The following is a 20516-nucleotide window of genomic DNA, read 5'->3' as shown; positions in this document are numbered from 1 at the left end:
TAGTAGTAGTAAATTGTTGTAGTAATACAAATATTAATAAATAATAATACAAAAAAAAAAACAATAAAATAATTTCAACTACACTCTTATGTGTGCTAATTAATTTTACTTTGTGCTAATTAAAAAATTTTGTTCACTGGCTGAGACAGCCAGTTAGTTAGTGGGACCTTTTAGTTTTAGTTCAAGTTTTTTAGTTCAAAGATTTACTTTATGTGGGGCCTGGGTAGCTCAGTGAGTAAAGACGCTGACTACCACCCCTGGAGTTCACGAGTTCGAATCCCAGGGTATGCTGAGTGACTCCAGCCAGGTCTCCTAAGCAACCAAATTGGCCCGGTTGCTAGAGAAGATAGAGTCACATGGGGTAACCTCTTTGTGGTCGCTATAATGTGGTTCATTCTCGGTGGGGCGCGTGGTGAGTTGTACATGGATGCCGCGGTGGATGGCGTGAAGCCTCCACACGTGCTATGTCTCCGCGGTAACGCACTCTACAAGTCACGTGATAAGACGCGCGGGTTGACGATCTCAAACACGGAGGAAACTGAGATTCGTCCTCCGCCACCCGGATTGAGGCGAGTCACTACGTCACCATGAGGACCTAGAGTGCATTGGGAATTGGGCATTCCAAAAAAAAAGATTTACTTCATGTAAATTTCACCTCATGTAATATAGTGTAGCTAACATTTAAACTTTAATTAGTGTGTTTATTTCAATATTTCATCAAAGGATGGCCCCATACATATCTACAGACATCTGGCCTTAGCCCCAAGTCTCCACTGACCCTATAACTGCTCCTGGTTATATACAGTACCAACATACTTCTGTTGTTTAGGAATAATACTATCTACTTTCTCCTTGGTACTTTACTGTGATTAGTTTGCAAATAAATATCACTTTGATGTCACAAAAAATAACAGATTTGATTTTTTGATTATAACTTGCACTTGCCATGATATAGCCCTTGATGCTGATATGGAAATAAATACCAACAACAACAAACAGTCCAGCCTTAGAGTTTATCCTCTCATCCAAAAAAAATTAAAAACTGCATGGACTCATGAGTACAGAGACCATGTTCGTATCTATGTATCGTCTTTATACTGAAACTCATTCATTGATTTTTTTTTTTTGCCTTCGGCCTCACAGTCATCCCACTCTCAGATTGTTGCTATGTCATGAGATCCACAAACCCCTTTGCAATTTGTTCCTCTGTCAGGAAAAAACGCCTGACTTCCTCCCTTGTGTGTTTTCCTCTGCAGTTTCTCTTTGAGAGGGTGGAGGGGGTTGCTAGGGCCACCATCATCGATCTAGATGCCCATCAGGTGAGCAGTCCTTTTACAACACCACTCTGTCATTCAATGGTACCGCAAAGGAATTGACGCTCTAGACAAGAAAATACCCCTGATTTGAACGCAAAATCGATAACTGTGCTCTGATTACTTATATGCTTCAGCCTTGACTTTTATAAAGCTAAAACTTGCATTCTTCTGTTGTCATGCTTCTGTTAGTGTTGTCCGTTGAGTGTGTTATTAAGATTATTGCAGTGGCAATCACAGCCCAATGATGGCAATGCACTACTTTGCTAGGATTTCAAGTGTGTTAAGATACCTACATGTTCTTATAGCATGTAACGAGGTCATGGATTTTTGTGTCGTTTTATTGTTTATCCTGATGTCCACTTAAAATGTTAGTTTTACACAACCAATTTCCTTCCCTTTTCCTTAACCTTAGAATTAAACAGGCCATTTGTTTACTCCTGTGCCCTTTAAGACTGTGCAAATAACCTCTTTGCATGGGCCAAATAGATGTCGTTGACGTGTTGATGTATGGTAGAGGCTCAGGACGCACAGGGTTTGGGTAGATTTAGGGTTAAGGCCTCATCAGCCCATCCGACACAAATCGAGCCTCTTCCACCAATGGGACTACAAAACAAGCTGTCTATTTATATAGTAGTTCTGAAATGGTTGTCTATTTACTTAGGATATCAACCTGTTCTCTTTCAAAAAATCTAAGTAAATGAGCTTTTAAAGCATGGATCAGTATGGATATTGTAAGCAGTCATTCTAGCATGCTTAGCAGCAGTAGAATATATAATCTCTAAATTTCTCCCAGTAAATTACATGTTTTACAGGCTGTATTTTTCCTGCAGTGCTGAAATGGTAAATTGTCCTGCTTTTATATACAGTAATGTAGTACTGTTCTGTAATGCATCTCAATGAATTAGGGATTTTATAATATTTAACTGGGATTGTAAACTGCAAATTGCCAGTTTACATGATCAGCGATATGCTGATCATTGCTTTATTGTTCAAACCATGATATTTGCTTGCTCACATATTTATTCATGTGGTAATATGAGTTCACTCAAAAGTAATTGAGCCCTCGAGAGACAGAATTTTCACTAGTTCTGAAACAGTGGCCTTCATGGACAGTGAATGTGAGCAGAAGTTGTGGTAGCAACTCAAAGAGGCACCAAATAACTTTCCGACACTTTTGGCTTTACTCTACTTCCCATCTCCATACGTCAAGCCGACTCCCTCTCTGTCTTCAAAAAATGACTAAAGACACAACTTTTTCATGAGCACTTGACCATACACTCAAAAAAATTTATAACAAATAAATAAAGCCTTTTTGCACTCTTATCTCTGTCTTGGCTGGTACTTTTCTAATGCAATTGAAGCTGTAATGGGGCACTGTTCGTGTAACTGTCTCCTTAAGATGAATCACTTAAGTTGTATCCTTCCTCATTTTGTAAGTCGCTTTGGATAAAAGCGTCTGCTAAATGAATAAATGTAAATGTAAGTTTTATAGTCTGACGTTGTGCTTAGCAGGAGAGAGAGAGAGAGAGAGAGAGAGAGAGAGAGAAACCTGGAAGTGCTTGATGAGATAACAGGATGAAAAAGTGGACTGTCTCAGTAGCAGTGTCACTAAAGTAAGGTATAGAATTAAGCACCAGAACCCTAAATGGACAATCACATACAAAGTGCTGAAGATGATGGCTGTCATGTTCATAATTTCAGAGAAAACTGTCATTCTTTATGTTTTGTCAGGTTTTTAGGGAGAAAATTTTGTTTTGTGTTTTTAGTTTTTAAAGATAATTTGAGTTATCTTTAAAAAAAAAATGTCTCCATCTCGCTAGTGAGGTATACAAAGTAAATCTAAGATCTTGTCCTGCTGAAAAGACCAACTTAGACCATTCATTCTCATGTTTTGTGATTGATTGACTAATGAATTCTTTCTGGTTAAAGTCATCATAAATTCCAAACTGACCCTATACTTTTATAAAATACATATTCCTGGTCTTACACCCTGTATACACCAGGCATACACCGTTGACGTGACGCAGTGCCTTGAGTCTGTCTACACTGGACTCATCGACACAAATGATCTAAAGGGGCAGTCGCACTAAACTTCGTGCTCCATTAACTCCCATTCAAATGCATCCAAATGCTGCAGACCGGAAATGCAAGCTCATGCGAAGAAATTTCGTTCTACGCTGCGTACCAGATTTCAAGCTTGGTGAGCTCTGAACCTTGAATTAGTATGACCAGAGGACCCGTGAACAATAGAAGATTGAAACGTCACACCCTGACCACTTGGCTCAATTCAAAGGATACATATATCAAAGATGCGAGTTTAATTGTTGCAGGAAAGTGATTAGACAATATATTTAAACATTTTTAATGTATTATTATTTGTTATTTGTTATGTATTATTTACTTACAGCAGAAGCCCTCCCACGTGACATCATATCCTGGTTCGTTGCATTGTTCGAAAAAGATTTGAGTGATCAGAGCCCAGTGTGACTGCTTCTTAATCTGTTTATTTGTGTTGTTGGCAGTAGTAGCATCAGTGCTTGCAGCACAAAATGGAATGGGACACCCGTTTACTGCCAGCACGACGGATGCTTCCAGTGTAGACTGCATCATTGATTATAATGGGTTCTATTCCTTTTGACGCGACGTGCTGCTCGCGTCCGGTGTAGACAGGGTGTTATTGTGCACAATTCATCAGTGCATGTTATCAGTGTTGGGGAGTATTTAACTAAAATTAGCGACACTACTGACTTAAATACTTTTTTTTTAGTAGCGTGACAGTAGCTCAGCTATTTTGACAACAGTGTAGCTTTTCCAGTAACAAGCTACCTTTTTCAACGATTAGCGATGTAAAGTCACAAAACGCTACATTTGTCACATTGTATTGCGAACGCAGCAATGGAGCTGTGAGAGTAATCAAACACACTTACCTAAATCGTCCTCTCTCTCTTATTTAGCGCGGGGAAATCCAAATCATTTAAGTGGAATTCTAGCAAGGAGCTTTTTTATTAACACCCTTGCAACTGTCTAGCAACCTTCCAGAGCACCCTAGCAACCTTCGACCAACACGCAAATCTCTGCACCAGAACATCATAGAGACATGGGGGTGGATTCTTTTGACCCAGGGAAGTGTAGTGATGCTGTTAGTGGGGCATTGTGGTCAGGAGTTTTGCCACGGCAAGCACCACTCACATTTCCTTCAGAAAGTGAACCTATCTAGTTGAATATCCTGTTTCACTCAGTGATGCATGAGATTGTGGAAGTACAAATGGGCTAGTAAGAGGTGCTGTAAGCGATTTCATCCGTTTTGCTAACTTCCTCCATTCTGATAACTTCGACACCTACAGTCGAAAAACACGTTAACAAACCAGAAAGCGCAAAATTATTCACAGCCAAGGTGTGTTTCTGATTAGAATTTTTGGCTAATAAGTGGAATGCTCCAATGACTCCAATAAGAATCCTAGTGGGCACTAGGCACACTGGCAACCTATGCAGTGGACTGGTGTTCAAATCACAACATATGCTGGGGAGCAACCCTACTGGTTTTATCAAGATGTAAAAAAAGTTGCTGTCTTTACAATGTAATTTCCTTCTTCCCTCAGTCAATGTAAATGAAGATGTTTGTCTCAAATATGCAGTTTATTGCATTATCACTCCTAATTAGTCACATCCTCTGCTAATTTGCGCAACCTATTAATTAAGTTTGCATGGACCCAGGAGCTGTTGTCCCTGATAATTTTGGTGCTAGCATATAAAACTGCCATATTTAAAAGTTTGGCTTGATTGTAATTATGGTCTTTTGCTCATTGACTAAGGCAAGGATCAGATCAATATTGCTGCTGGGTGAATAATTCATGAAGGGCCACGAGCAGAACAAAGGTGTGAATCTTCATGTTGGCATATAAATGGACCTAAAAGCACTGCCTCAGCTGGGTTTAAAAGCTGTGAAAATATAGAGAGGGGAGCAGTTGCTGTTAAAACTCCAACTAAAAGGGTAAAATTATGGCATGTATTGCAGACTCTGGTCTCTGGAGGCAACGTCAGCTGCAAATGTAAATTTGTAAGTGTTTGCTTATAACCAGTATTATCTGAACATTGAGACAACAGAGTGTGTTATGGGTTGTTGTTACAGACCCAACAATGACTTAAGATAGAGATGATGTTGCCATTCAGATAACACACTTTACAATTAGGTTCTGTTTGTTAACATTAAGTATCATGACCTTACCATGAACAATCTCGGTTAAGGTCAGTTTATAAATTTAGTATTAGTTCATAATGCAGTTCAAAATGTTAACGTATAAAACTAGTTAAAAATGTACTTGAAAAATTGTGCTTTAGTATGTTAAAAATGTGTTAGTGGGGGTTTATAAAGAAACTTCTGTTATCTCATCTCTGACCATAAAAATATTTTCAGCATTGTTATAACAACTTATTACACTGCTCTCTGGAATACTCGATTCAGATTGGTCAATCGAGCCATCCAGCAGTCTGATACACTGCCTGGCCAAAAAAAAAAAAAAGGTGCATACTTTAATATTCCATTGGACTGCCTTTAGCTTTGATTACGGTGTGCATTCGTTGTGGCATTGTTTCGACAACCTAATAAAATATCACAACATTTATTTCCGTCCCGAGATGCATTAATTTTTGGCCGAGATCTTGTACTGACGACGGGAGAGTCGAACCACTCTGTAAAGTCTTCTCCAGCACATCCCAAAGACTCTCAATGGGGTTAAGTTCAGGACTCTGTGGTGACCAATTCATGTGTGAAAATGATTCCTCATGCTCCCTGAACCACTCTTTCACAATTTGAGCCCGATGAATCTTGGCATTGTCGTCCTGGAATATGCCCGTGCCGTCAGGGAACAAAAAATCTGTTGATGGGATAACCTGGTCATTCAGTACATTTAGGTAGTCAGCTGACTTCTTTTTATTGCCGCATAACTTTGCTGAGCCTAGACCTGACCAATTGAAGCAACCCCAGATCGTAACATTGCCTCCAGAGGCTTGTACAGTGGGCACTATGCATGACAGGTGCATCGCTTCATGCGCTTCCCTTCTTACTCTTATGTACCCAGTGCTTTGGAATAGGGTAAGCTGGACTCATCAGACCACCTGACCTTTTTCCATTACTCCACAGTCCAATCGTTATGCTCCCTAACAAACTGAAGTCGTTTTTTTCCAATTAGCCTCACTAACAAGTGGCTTTCTTGTGGCCACACAGCTGTTTAGTCTTCATCACACGTTGTGTCTGTGGAAATGCTCTTACTTTCACTATTAAACATAGCCGTGAGTTCTACTGTCGATTTTTACGATGTGACTTCAAGCGTTTTAGCGATCTCCAATCACGATCGTTCAAGGTTTTTTTCCAACCACATTTCTTCCGCGATAATCGCAATAATAATCCAATCATAGGGCTCTTAAGTATCTGCTTATTTAATTGCACATCTGAGGATAAAGTGACATTTTACTGCATGGTTATCTGGGTGTTGCGGTCATCTTTCCTACTTCTTGTATCACTCAACGATCTCTACAAGTAGGCTAATAAAATAATTTCAACTCAAATTAATATTTATGTCCATTTTTTATTTTTTTATTTAGCGAGTAATAAGCAGGATAATGAGCAGTCACATGGTCATTTTGCAATATGAATCCCCCCACCAAATCCAGCATAAAGAATACAAAGAAGTCTACAGATTCGGTCTAGGTCTGGATATGAGGCATGCGGGATTTAAAACTAGCAACAGCCTTAGTCTTGGAGAAATAATAATGTTAGTCAGTCATTAGTGCAAACAGCAGGAGTCTTATCAATTCTGAACTTTATGAACCTATATCCGCTCTTTTGATGCATGTGTATTGCAGGGAAACGGACATGAGCGGGATTTCCTTGAAGACAGACGTGTTTACATAATGGATGTCTATAATCGCCACATCTATCCAGGAGACGGATATGCAAAGAGTGAGTTAATGTACATTTGAGTGTTTAAATGAGCATTTAAAGTGATCCTGATTATGTTAAGATATCCTTTCCCATTTAGAAATGAGAAACTGAAATGCTTCAGCTCGTGGTTATCTGACAAATTTTGCCTGGACATGGCTCTTTATTTGCATATCTATACAAATTCATAAATACACATGCTCACAAATAATGGAATATAAAGAGGAAGAGAGATGAGAGGAAATGAAAGGACACACGTTACCCTTCTGGGAAGCTGGTGAGTGCTTTTGGCCTCCTACAGGGGGCAGTGTCCTGCAACCCTCATAGTAATATGTTGAGTTTGCTCAGAGCCTTGATCAGCTGTGTGTTCTTTGCAGCATCCACACCTAGATGTCTAGTCTTTGTTGAAGTGTTGAAGACTTATTTCTATTTCTTCTTGTACTTTTCTTGAAATTCTCAAACATTGTTTATTTAATCTTTTCTACAAAATTAAGCCTAACATTAAAGGAATAGGTCACCCCAAAAATTGACTCGACCTTATGCTGTTCAAAAGCTGCTATTGTTTCCATTGACATACAAAAGGAGAACTTTTTAAAGAATTTTCAAAACAACAAGAGTTCATAATGTTAACTTTTCAGTTTATTAACAAAAACTCCCATTAAACTGTATGCATTTGACTAATAGTCCCACTCGCTCTGTTGAAGGCACATCCTAGCTTCTTAAGATACATTTTTCATGGCCTGGTTGTCTGTTTAATTTTCATTAGATTCCCTCTAAAACATTTTCCCTCAGTGACTTTTCAGTAGGTTCAAAAGAGAACGTACCTCCTTTTTCACACTCTGTGTATCCCATAGTCCTCTCTCATCTGCAATTAAAGGCGCAAGAGACTAATTAGGTCTTAAAAGCCTCAGAAGAGGCAAGGTATTGCACTCTTTTTCCTTTAAACCAGGCTTGAAGAAATGAAAGGGTGCATCGCATTAGGTTTTACCTTTTAAAAGAATAGTTCACCCAAAAAATTAAATTCCTCATGTTGTTCCAAACTTTTCATTTTTTAACTTCCATTGAACACAAAAGAAGACGTTAAGCCGCTATGTCCCAGCTGCTCTTTTCCATACAGAGAAAGTTTATGGGGTCCAAGGATTGTCCAGCTCCAAGAAGCACCATAACAAAATCATAGAAGTAGATTACTTGAGTGCTATTGTACATTTTAAGTCTTCTGAAACTATATGATAGGTTTTTTTTTTTTTTCAGGAAAAATAAGTTTTTCGCTGTAAAACTTGCTTGACAGTTGTGGTCACCATTCACATTCATTGCATGGAAAAGAGCAACTTGGACATTCTGTAAGGTAGCTCCTTTCGTATTCCAGGGAAGAAAAAAAGTCATAGTGGTCATAGTCACTTCTTCTAAGTTGCAAACACAGCTAAATATGCGAGAGTGAGAAATCCCAGAAAAAAAACATTGATGCTCTTCTCCCAGTTTAAAGCTGTTTTCAGAAATTGAACAAAACTTAATCGGTTACTTTGGCCATTATCGGAGATGAAATGCTCTGAATTGCCATTATCCATTCTGTTTGCTGACACTTTGCCTCTCCCTTTGTCTTTATCTGCAGTTAATGGGATGAAAGCCTAATTTGGTCTTCATTTCTGACTTCAGGGGCGATTAAGCGAAAAGTGGAGCTGGACTGGGGCACGGAAGACATGGAGTATCTCCAGAAGGTGGAGCTCCACTCAGAAGGGGCAATGAACGAAATACGGCCCGACATCATCATCTACAATGCAGGCACGGACATCCTTGACGGAGATCCTCTCGGAGGTCTGGCGATATCCCCTCAGGTACTGCTGGCAGTCATTCTGCTTTTCAGTCCTCCATATGAGATCTGTGATATACTGAATCAACTTGGCAGGCTTTTCTTGCCTGGTCAATAATCTCCTCTTCGTTTATTTTGGATTGCATCGCATATGTTGTGATTTTGATGCTGGTGTGCTGGTGCAACATGAGTCGGGAATGCGGCGTGTTGTTTCCAAGACTTCCAGTCCCTAGGATGTCGACTCACTGATAAGCGACCTCCCCTATTAGACATTTTTGCATCAACACCTTCCCTTGTAGCGTGACCAGAAGCGCTTTGCAACCCGTGTTCGGATCCCGCATTGAAACCAGGAAGTAAATGCTTTCGCATAATCAGTGACGAGCGCAATCCAGAGCTTGCATTTTTCCCACTAACATTACATTTTTACTCCACTAATGGTTAGGTTTAGGTTTGGGGGTTAGGTTGGGGGTTCAGTTTATAAAATATGCATTCCTGAAATCAACTCGCTTCACTACTCGCTTTTGGCGTTCCTCCGTGGGCATTACAACCGGAAAATGGAGCTCACACGTGCCTATACGCCTAACAACACGTACCGCTTTGGCCACTGGGGGCAGTGTTTCGAATTTCGGATAAGCAAAGACCGATTTTAGCTAAAGAAAAGTCAACCTCTTTCTGATTTCAGTCTGGCTGGTGTCCCTACCAGGCTTCTTAACTAGCTTAACCAGCAAGACTCCTTTAGTCAACCTGCTTCATTTTGGTAAACAAACCTTTTTTGGTGGTAAACAACATGGCTATGCTGGTCCACCAGCTACTGTAGACCAGCACCAAGCCAGCATGAGCCAGATTAGACCATAATGGAAGTTCTTGCTAGTCCAAGCTGGTCTTTTCAGTGGGACTGTTGCTCCCAAATGCGACTTCTAACTTAAACTATTGCTAAAACAGTGACCACACTGTATTTTGCAATATTTACAAGTTATGGCTAAAGACAGGATTATGGAACGGGTGTTTTTTAAACTTAGGGCAATTCCCATGTCCCAGGGATTGATTTTATTAAAACTAACAGATTTCTACTCAATATTATTTTTGGTACCTTTCAAATGCCTTTTATTTAGATATGACTGTTTTAGCCTTGTCCCAGACCTAGACTTTCAGTATTAAACTATGAATATTCACTATAACATTTTTAAATTGTTACTCATTTAAAACTTTGATAATCTAAACAAAGAGTGAAATAAACATAAACCATTTCAATATTTATTGTATTGAAATGACATTTATCCATTTCTATCAATAAAAATTACGACTGTCTCACATTTTTGGCATCATTTCCACCTCACCAAACAATTTTGCCCCTTAAAAGGTTTTTTCAAAAGTTTGTGTACTTATTTATCAAATTTGACAAAAGTGTCAGTGAAGAGCATGCTTGAGAAAAATTAAGGTAAATATCATTTATTAGCAGAATATTTGTATTGGGCATCATATCTAATCAAGCTGTAATTTTGCCAAATCATGCAACGTGTGAAAATATTATTGAATTGTGTGCATTTAGGATACATAAAATGTTAGCCATAAAATTAGCCTTAGCAAGACAAAGGAGCCAGCCACTTCGTTTCAAAAACATTGAAAAAATGTCATTACCATCACTGTCATTTCCACCACAAAAATCTATTAAACACAATACAGAATTTGAGATGTGCTGGAAATGACTCAGTGGTGGGAGTTTTTATGACTTTCAGGGAATAAACAATTGACATAAATGACATAAATCTCCTGTGATGATGTACATACACTGTTGGACTTTGTTAGAAGACTAATGAAATAAACTGTGACATTTTGTTTAACAAGTCTTTCTAAAAGTCCACAGTGCTAAAAGTGCCAAAGTTAAAAAATCATCCAAATATGAATGCTAAACTAAATGTTACGACATTGATCTAACTACATCTGTATCTCCGAGCACTCTTTGTATGACTAAATAACAGCAGTAGTTTTCATTTCAAACACTGTCAGTCTGGTACATAACCATTTTAATTATTGGCTGTTTGTTGCAAAGTTCCGCCCATTTGAAAAACTCTCCCAATCTTCACATAGAAAATAGACCCACTGGGCTTCATGGCAGAAGAACAAAATACATTGATTGAAAGCCAAATGTCCAATAAACAATCCATTTTTTCCCCAAAATTTCATATGCATATAGTGCTCTCATGATGCTTTCATAGGCTCCCATTGAAGCCTTGTGTCCAGACAGGACCCAAAACGACAGGTTAAGTGTCTGCTGTCCAATGAAAATCAATCTTTGCTCCATTAAAATATGCAATAGTACACATATGTGCCATAGGCTCCCAATGAAGCACATGCATCCACTGTTTTCTGTGGACATATTCATGTAGAAAGCAAAACTTATTGAACTGATTGATATGCCTAAACATGAGTGTAACCCATTTTGCCATTGAAACTTTTGTCCTCTACTGGAATCATTTCTCAAATGTGTTTGCAATTGCAAATATGATGAGGCCTGATCTTGCATTTTTAATTAACAGCTTTGGCATTGATTTAGTCCTATGGGTCCAGGCAAAGTTTGTCTCCACTCTGTACCTCTCCACAGGTGGAAGAAAATAGGCCAGTCAGCCTTATTGTATTTAACTCTGAAAGAGAGAGAGCACTCATATTTTAAAATTTGCTTAGCTGATTAGACCAATTCAATGCCATCTCATCATATCATAAGCATGCTGTTTTTTTTTTTCTTCTTTTCTGTAATTATAAATAAACCTTCAGTAATGGTTTAATATCTAAGGACAGTTTGAAATGAATCACTATAGCAAAGTCATCAAACACATGGTAAAATGTTCTCACCCCTCTTTCAGGGTATAGTAAAGAGAGATGAGATTGTCTTCAGGGCAGCTCGGCGGAGAGGGATCCCCATCCTGATGGTGACGTCAGGGGGCTACCAGAAGAAGACCGCCCGCATCATCGCTGACTCCATCCTGAATCTGCACAGGCAGGGTTTGATTGGTGAAGAGGCTGTAGAGTGTGCAGGACCCTCACATATGCCGCTTATGATGAGCAAGTCTGTGTCTTCAACGGCCATGTTTAATGCCATTTGACCTTGTCAAGTATGTTAAACTGCACATGCTGTTAATTTACCTAATGCAGACATATAGAACTAATATTTGATGTTCTAATCAGGAATCGAATGATTTGGTGTGTTGAACAGGGATTGAATCGTGGCTATAGTTTTCGTAGTTCATTATTTTGAACTTTGTTACTCATGTGTTACATTTATTGTGATAGCATTGGAGTGAAGTTCTAAAAGGATAGTTAACCCAAAAAATTTAATAAAAACTGTCATTTTCTCATTCTCATGTCGTTCCAAACCTGTATGACTTTCTTTCTTGCTCGAAACGCAAAATGAGGCATTTACCAGAATGTCCAAGCAGTTCTTTCCATACAAAGAAAGTGGATAGGGCTTTTATGAAGCTTTAAAAGGACCATACAAGCATAAAAAAGGAGTCCATATGACTTTTGCACTACATTCCAAGTCTTTTGAAGCCATAAGATAGCTTTTTGTGAGGATTAGATAATTCTCTCATCATTTACTCACATTTTTGCCATCTCAAACTCGTATGATTTTCTTTCTACTGCGGAACACAAATGAAGATATTTTGCAATCATGATTTGAAGCTAGGTCACACTTCCTTGTGCGTGACGCATGAACACGTGTCAACCACAAGGAAGTATAAACAAGCTTCAAATCATGATTGCACCAAGGAGACTACAGATGTCATGATTTATATTGAAAAAGGAGTTACATTTTGGTCCATTTCTCACCAAAAACCGAACATATCGCTTCGGAAGACGGATTAAACCACTTGAGTTTTATGAGATTGAAAGTGTTGGACCCCATTGACTTGTATTTTATGGGTATATTCACATTCTATCTCCATCAGAATATCTTCGTTTGTGTTCTGCAAAAGAAAGAAAGTCAGACTTAAGGTCTAAGTGATCAGAGAATTATTATTTTTCTGTGAAGTATTCCTTTAAGTTGTTATTCACTGAAAATGTTGCCTTGGAAATCTGGTTTGACTGCCGTGGTCACCATTGACTTCCATTATATGAAAAAGAGCAGCTTGGACAGTCTTCTAGATGACTCCATTTGTGTTCCATATGAGAAAGAAAGTCATAAAGATTTGGAACAGTATGAGACAGAATTTTCATTTTCATCTCTTTAAGTGTGATATTTCCAGTTTCTTTTTCTTTGTATGGGTATTTTATGCAATGCGCATTTTTGCACGTTTTTAAATGACTATAATTGGTTCCCACAGGTTGGGCATAAAAAGAGAACTGATCTCTACTTAATTTATGTACAAATTTAATCTTTTGTTGTAGAGTTATACATTCCCCTGCAACTCCCCCGGTTGACGTCACACACATAAAGAATATACAGTATGCCAGGAGTTGATTTTATTGAGCGATTTGTGGCAGCTCTCTCCAACATCAAATTAGATGTATTCTATTATGGCATTATGAATCAATTTTGGATTCATCACAGATTCCTCACTGCTACGGCCTGCTCTGCTATCATGCCTTAAATTATTCTGTGACATTAAATGGAAGTTGCTCTGAGAGATGTGCTTTAGTGGCCAGTTCATTTTAGCAGCATGCAGGAATTCTCATTTGTGTGCATCAGAAGGTGTGCTACTGTCAGCCTCAGTGCTCTCTGTCATATTACGGCTTTTGAAATGTCTTCAGGCTGAGGCTGGGGCTTCCTCTGTTAGGAAATGAAGCTCTTCATTGGGGAGTGTGGGAGACAGTGCAGTTGGTATGACTTCAGTAGTTCTTTAAACAGTGATCTTGTCTGCCTCAATTTAACAAAATGATTCCTGTCATCAAGAGAGTAAAAACAAGAAAGTAACACTGTTTTTGATTTTCAATTCTGATTTTTAATTTAGATTAACAGAATAATTTTTTGATTGAGATTCATTTTTAGACTGTTTTTTTTACTCAAGAAGGTGTTTATTGCTCCACACTGATTTATGGTTGGATTAATTGTCACTTTATTGGCCTTGTAAGTTTATTTTGATCCAGTGGTACAAATATTTTTTTTTAGTGGCTTGGAGTTCTCAGCACAGTTAGATAACCTTACCAAAGTCCCTTTCAAGCAGGGTCGGATTGGCCATCGGGAGAGGGTACGGTGAGAGTACTGTACCATATGGCCTCCATGACAGCAGTTGTGTGTCAAATAATGGGAGTTAATTCTGAACATGCAACGCAGATTTTTCTGGTTAAATGAGAAAAATTTTGCCAATCAACCAATTATGTTTGCCAGTTTTTGCTATTATTTACCCTCCAGCTCTTGCATAAATATAAGCAACCAAGAGAAAATCCAGAAAGTAAATTAGGTTGTGTAGTATTATAATAATTTCAGTGAGTCGTTGATTCGATGTCTTGACGCACGGACCGATTTGTTCTATTTATGCGCAACGTTGCATATCAATAATAATTATATTTATAATAATAATAACAAAATATATATACATAAAGAAATAATAGTAAAAGCATAAAATATAGATTATTCGTAAATGTGTTTGATAAAATCTCCAGTGGGCCGCAAGAATCTTGAAATTCCCGGTAAAATTTTGTCTCCCAATCTGCCCCTGCTTTCAAGTCAGTTCACTCGCCGACCATCTTTGGAACACTCCCAGGCAGCTATTTTCTATGGATACCAGCGGCATAAAAGTACAGCTTGAATGAGGAAAGGCCGAGATCACCAAATCAGTTGGTCAAGATTACGATCAAAGAACATATTTCAAATTAGCAGTTAAATCTGACAGCAATGGTATCATAAATATCGCTTCTTCAGCTCAGATCACGCTTAAAAACCGACATTTTTCAGCTTGTCCAGCTAATGCGCTTGCACGTTCTGGACTTGACTGACAAGCGATGTCTGTATCTAAAAGTTAATTGGCTCTTTCACTTGTAAGGTGGGACTTCCTTTTCTACATCCACTTTATTGGGCGTTCCAATTTATCCCATTCATTTAAATACAAGTGGTCCATCTTGGGCTAAACAGTCTTTGACTGTACTCAGGACAGAGAACCGAACTGATGGAACAGATGTAGTGACGTAGTGAATAATGATTGGTCATTTAATTCAAATCCTGATTTCACTGCACCACAGTGGAAAAAGAAACCATAACCATGCCAATAGCCTGGATCGGTATGGTTCTGCAACGAGAACCATTCAGCCTGATGGTGGAAAAGTGTGAAAGTTGTGAAAACGAATTCCACCGGGCCTGCTTGTGTGGCGACAAATAGAGATTGACTTGGATGTGCAAGTCTAGTGGCCTTCCAGATCTTTGCACTACAATGCTCTGAGAGCACAGATAAAAGGCATGCAATGCTTGAGTTTGCAAAGTCTCCTAATTCATTTTATTGTTCTCTCTTTTGTTTATAAGTTTCCCTCCAGAATCAAGAACAAATGTGCAAAAAGGTGGAGTGGAGCTGGCTGCTTTAAATTCTTTCCTTGCTATTTGTCTAGTGTCTGATGTGTTTGATATCTTGAATAAAAGTGAAATATAAATTACAAGTGCACATTCCTCATCATCAATTATGGTCTATGGTGAGTTAATGTTAATAGCCATGTATAGGGTGACCAGACACCCATTTTCAGAAGGTGTGTCTCGGTGTCCTGAAAATTCATAAAAAAATGTAAATATGTCCCCGTTTCAGCTGTTTAGCTCACTAAAATGAAGTATCCTCAATGTCCTTTTAGCAACTAATTGGTTCTCAATAGAGCGCAACAGTCTTGTTTCCGGAAGTAACAATTCCATTCCTCTTTTCCATAGAGGAACTGATTATTAACAATAACTTTGAAGACAGACCTACCGTGAGCTCGGAGGTTGTTAATCGATGGCATATGCTTCTTCGGAAGCTATCAGTCCAGTTTATTTCAACTTAATTTAAAAACAATTGCGTTTAATAGCGGAATTTGTGCTGGCAAACTACACTACCCATGATCCAGCAGAGAACGATCCACCAATCATAGAATCGCAACAAACAAAGTTCGCCAAAAGAGCTCTGCAGCAATCAAGTTAATCTCCCTATACTCTCAAACTACTAACTACAGGATATTTTGTAATAAACTTAAAATATATGTTTCTATACTTATAATCAACATTTTTAAATCAAGAGTTTTATAATTTTCTATGTTTTTTAATTCGATTACTTCATTCATAATACTTCATGGGATTGTAGTTAATTTCCTTATTAAAGATGATAAGTAGACACTTTGTACCTTTGTCTTTTTGTCCGATTTTCAAATACATTTTTGCTTCAAATCAAACTTTGTAATATTATGATTAGGGATTTTGTGGAAAATATGAAAGGGAATACTTCCGTGTACTGTTGTGCTGTTAATTCACTGATACTTTCATTCTAAAACATTACATTCAAATCTAATGTGTGCAATATGTCAAACCCTCAAACTGCAGAACAAAGAATCAACCCGTCCCCCAAGTGTAAATCTGCTGATCTTGGTTAATTCAGTGAAATTGAATGTAAAACGACATGTAAATATCCAAATCTATGTGAACAATATTTTAGTTGTTATTTATTTTATGTTATTTGCATTTTATTCTGATCGAAAATTCACAGTTATTCCCCTCTACCCCAACACCACCGCATGTCACGTATTGAGAGTAACTAAAATCTGGTCAGCTATGTATCAGTCTTAGGTAATGAGGGATAAAAGTTAACAGAGAAGAATGCTGATTAGGTGTACTCTTGGGAATGTTCAAATTTGAGAATTTCTAATTGCTTTTTAGTGTTAGTTTGGTTTGTTAGGTTGAGGTTACAAATCTGTTCTCAATGGTATTGCACTCTATTGCTGGAGGGATCTTTGTAATGAACACTAACGAGCGTAGTAGGGCTCTTTTCTCCCTTTCTTTTTCAACATCTAATGAAAGGCGACAAAAGGATGCATATGAAGGTTACTTAGAAGACGTGGACCCTTTAGCTCTAGACAGCCATTCAATGGATTCGTACATAAAAAGGGCCACAGAAGATCTGGTCGAACGAATTACTTTACTTGCCGATGGTGACTATTTCATGTGCATAGAGCTAGATGGGATTTTTAACTCTTTGCTTCAATGGTAACTTTTTATTTGACATTCAGTTTGGCAGGTTGATAAGGATGACATTAACATTATTGAATAATAGTGATTTTTCTGTTCGTGCACTACTGTATAAACAATGTGTGATGATTTGTGCCACTTTACGAAACAAATGTATTAAAACTTATTTTATTCTCATGTCTTAAATTATTTTTGAAATAAAATGACTTAAAATGGAATTACTACTTTTATTTAACTCAGCATTCATTGATCAATATCATTCCCATGTCTGTTTAAACCTGCTTTATGTATATAAATATACTATCCATTTATACGTTTATACTGAAAAATGGCTCATTGTTAACATCTAACAAATGTGCCAAATGTGACGTTTTCTTGTTGGGTTTACTTGTTATTTTGTCCCTGGTATTTTTATTTAATACCATTTCCTTGTAAGTATGGGGAAAATAAATCACATCTAACAAAGCAATTACCAAAGACCTCATGTTTATTATATACTATATCCGCTAACACTTCATATGATTTATATGGCTTTTTCCCATCAGCATGACATCTTCAAACACCTGCTGGTTTATTATTTGAAAGCCTCTCCACAACTGGAGAAGATTAATGTTGAAAACAAGTCCTCTGCTGAGCGGCGGGAGAAATGTGCTGTATTATTCATCAGATCTGCTTTCAGTCTCTTTGTCAGCTTGTTTTTACTGAAGTGCAAAAGCAGATATCATCTATTTATACTGATGAGAATTAATTAAGGACATGTGGATGGATGCTATACTCTGCTACGCGCTTGCAGGATCAGCAGAGCTATTGGACTTATTTTCATTCTTCCATCCAAAGTGACTTACAGTGCATTTAAATGATACTTTTTATCAGCGCATGTGTTCCCTGGGAATCAAACCCATGACATTGGCATTGTCATGCGCACAACACTTGCGCACAATGGATAAGCTGGTAAAAATGTGGGTGTAACGGGGTAAGGGATGAGCAAGGAGGAGGTGGGAACCGGCTGAACAGTAAGCATAAAGTTTTAATGTCAAACTTAAAACAAACGTAAACAAACACAGACACATATGCAACGCGGCCGTGTGCGTCTCTCTCAGTGCCAGCCGTGCTCCGTCGTGGCCCGGCCACGCCCTCCTCCTCGTCACAGTGGGTAAAGGGGTTTACATGCAGGGGTAATTGATGTAACAGGTCCTGCTTGACCCACTCCAAGCGGGATTTGAACCGGCATCAGCCGGCATGGGAGATGGGCGCGCTAACAAGGAGGCTAAAGGCTACAGCCTCTAGCATCAGTCACTAGTGCACCTCTTGAGGCCAGGGGAGTGAGGTTTACACATACCGCACAGTTATCATGTACCAGCTGGTTCCCGTTACACTCACCCTCCTAAACCTCACTCCCATCCCGGTCATGTCACCACTGTAATCAGTCCTGCTCTACCCGATCAGAGCGGGATTCGAACTGGCGTCATCCAGCATGGGAGGCGGGAATGCTAACAAGGAAGCTAAAGGCTACAGCCTCTAGTGTCAGTCGCTAGGGAGTGAGGTTTACACGTACCGCACAGCTATCGCGTACCAGCTGCCTCCCGTTACATCGGCAAAAATCAAACGTTTTTTGCTTAAACCGTTTATGACCTTACCCATGGAAACTGGAAAGTAATTGCGTTCACATAAGCAATAATGAGAGCAATTCGAAGGTAGCATTTTCACTCAACTGACGATTAGTTTTAGGGTTGGGGTTTGGGCATATACTTAATAAAATATGCATTCCTGTTGACTGTATAACATCACTAACAACTAAAAATACAACTCTCTTTTGGCGCCACCCTGTGGACATTTTTGGAGTACACACGTGCCCAAATGTTCAACAACACTTCCAGCTTCGGCCACTGGGGGCAGTGCTTCAAATTTCAGTAAGCACAGACCGATTTCAGCAGCATAACTTGAATTTACAATGAGATCGGTCTGTACGGCTGGCTTGGATGAGACCCTGTGATGTTAGATGGGTAAAACTATACATGTGGAGTTGTTTAAAATGGCTCTGAGGTTTCCTGTACACCAACTGTGTGTAAAACGTACTTCCCAGTACCCCACCCTCCACTGATGTAATGGGTTGTTTCAGGAGGTGTCTGTGACTCAGCATTTAAATGTCCAGAGCTCACTGACGTCATGAGCTGTCAATCTGAGTGCTGAAAAAGCTAAAACATGTCTTTATACAGATGCCCAACACCACCATTTTACTGGCTTTCAGGACTCTAGCTGGCACTGCTTCGCTCTGTTTACACAGTCTGAGGTAATGAGTAAGGGTCCCTTGTTTCATAGACATCAGTCAGAATAAGGATGTTCTTGGAAGATCTTTGAAGGAGAGATTCTGCAGTGTTTTTAACTTTTTTTTCTTGTGATTAACATTTTTTATCGATTCATACCGTAAACAAAGAAAAGCAAAACATATATATACACGGAATCAGGTATGGCTGTAAGGAATGCTGAAATAGAAATGTGATTTTGTTTGACACTGATTATTTCATATTGAGTATTGAGCAGGACTGTTCTGTCAGTTGACTGCATTTTGGTTTTGTATAAATTTAATATATTTTATTTATGAAAAAACAAAAAGATGCAAGTGCTGAATTTGAGTCAGTCTTGAAAACCGAAAACAATCTGCCTTGAAGTGTCAGTGGGCTGTCTACCTCCTTGTGAAGCAGTTTAACCTTGTGTAAAGTTTCATTGAAATTGCAGTAAAAGGGGAGAGATGTTGTGATCTCAATAATGGAATGCACCAATGTTACATTCAATGTTTTGGTAAATAAAGCTTTCAAGGAATAAGTTGCCCAAAAAGACAAATTTTGTCATCATTTACTAACCCTCATGTCATTCCGACCCACATTATAATTTGTTTCTTCTCTATAAAACACAAATTTAGACTTTACGCAGAATGTGGAACATGAACATGAAAGAGGATGGTGATTTTCAGACTGATCTCACTGTGAATTCTGCAATAGTAGGATGAAAGTTCTTCAGCTAAACTCTGCCTGTACTTTCCCCAGTGGCCGAAGCTGGAAGGGTTGTTTAACGTATGAGTACGTTACACCGATGTCATGACTAGTTGAATTTGACTCGACTAATAGGATCGACTAGTCAACTATTAAAAATAAGTAGTCATGTGTAACGGTGGCCAGCTGATAGATAGCTGTGCAATGTGTATAAACCTCACTCTCCTGACCTCAAGAGGTGCACTAGCGACTGATGCTAGAGGCTGTAGCCTTTAGCCTTCTTGTTAGCGCACCCGCCTCCCATGCCAGAGGCACCGGGTCGAGTCCCATACGGACC

At 38.7% G+C, this 20516-nt stretch overlaps 1 protein-coding gene across 3 annotated transcripts in view; it reads left to right on the top strand.

Moving 5' to 3' along the window:
- Positions 1–17654, top strand: part of LOC127426213 (histone deacetylase 11-like) — a 40012-nt gene extending 22358 nt beyond the window's left edge. For all 3 annotated transcript variants that reach the window (XM_051672874.1, XM_051672873.1, XM_051672875.1), the window contains 4 exons: positions 1257–1319; positions 7179–7275; positions 8908–9086; positions 11923–17654. In XM_051672874.1, the coding sequence (XP_051528834.1) occupies positions 1257–1319; positions 7179–7275; positions 8908–9086; positions 11923–12162 (579 nt within the window). In that variant the 3' untranslated portion in view covers positions 12163–17654. The remainder of the gene's footprint in view (positions 1–1256; positions 1320–7178; positions 7276–8907; positions 9087–11922) is intronic.
- The last annotated feature ends 2862 nt before the right edge of the window (positions 17655–20516 follow it).

This window comes from Myxocyprinus asiaticus, chromosome 35, assembly GCF_019703515.2.
Source record: "Myxocyprinus asiaticus isolate MX2 ecotype Aquarium Trade chromosome 35, UBuf_Myxa_2, whole genome shotgun sequence".
Lineage (NCBI taxonomy): Eukaryota > Metazoa > Chordata > Actinopteri > Cypriniformes > Catostomidae > Myxocyprinus > Myxocyprinus asiaticus.
Note: the sequence above shows the minus strand (reverse complement) of the source record. Positions and strands in the feature narration are given on the sequence as shown.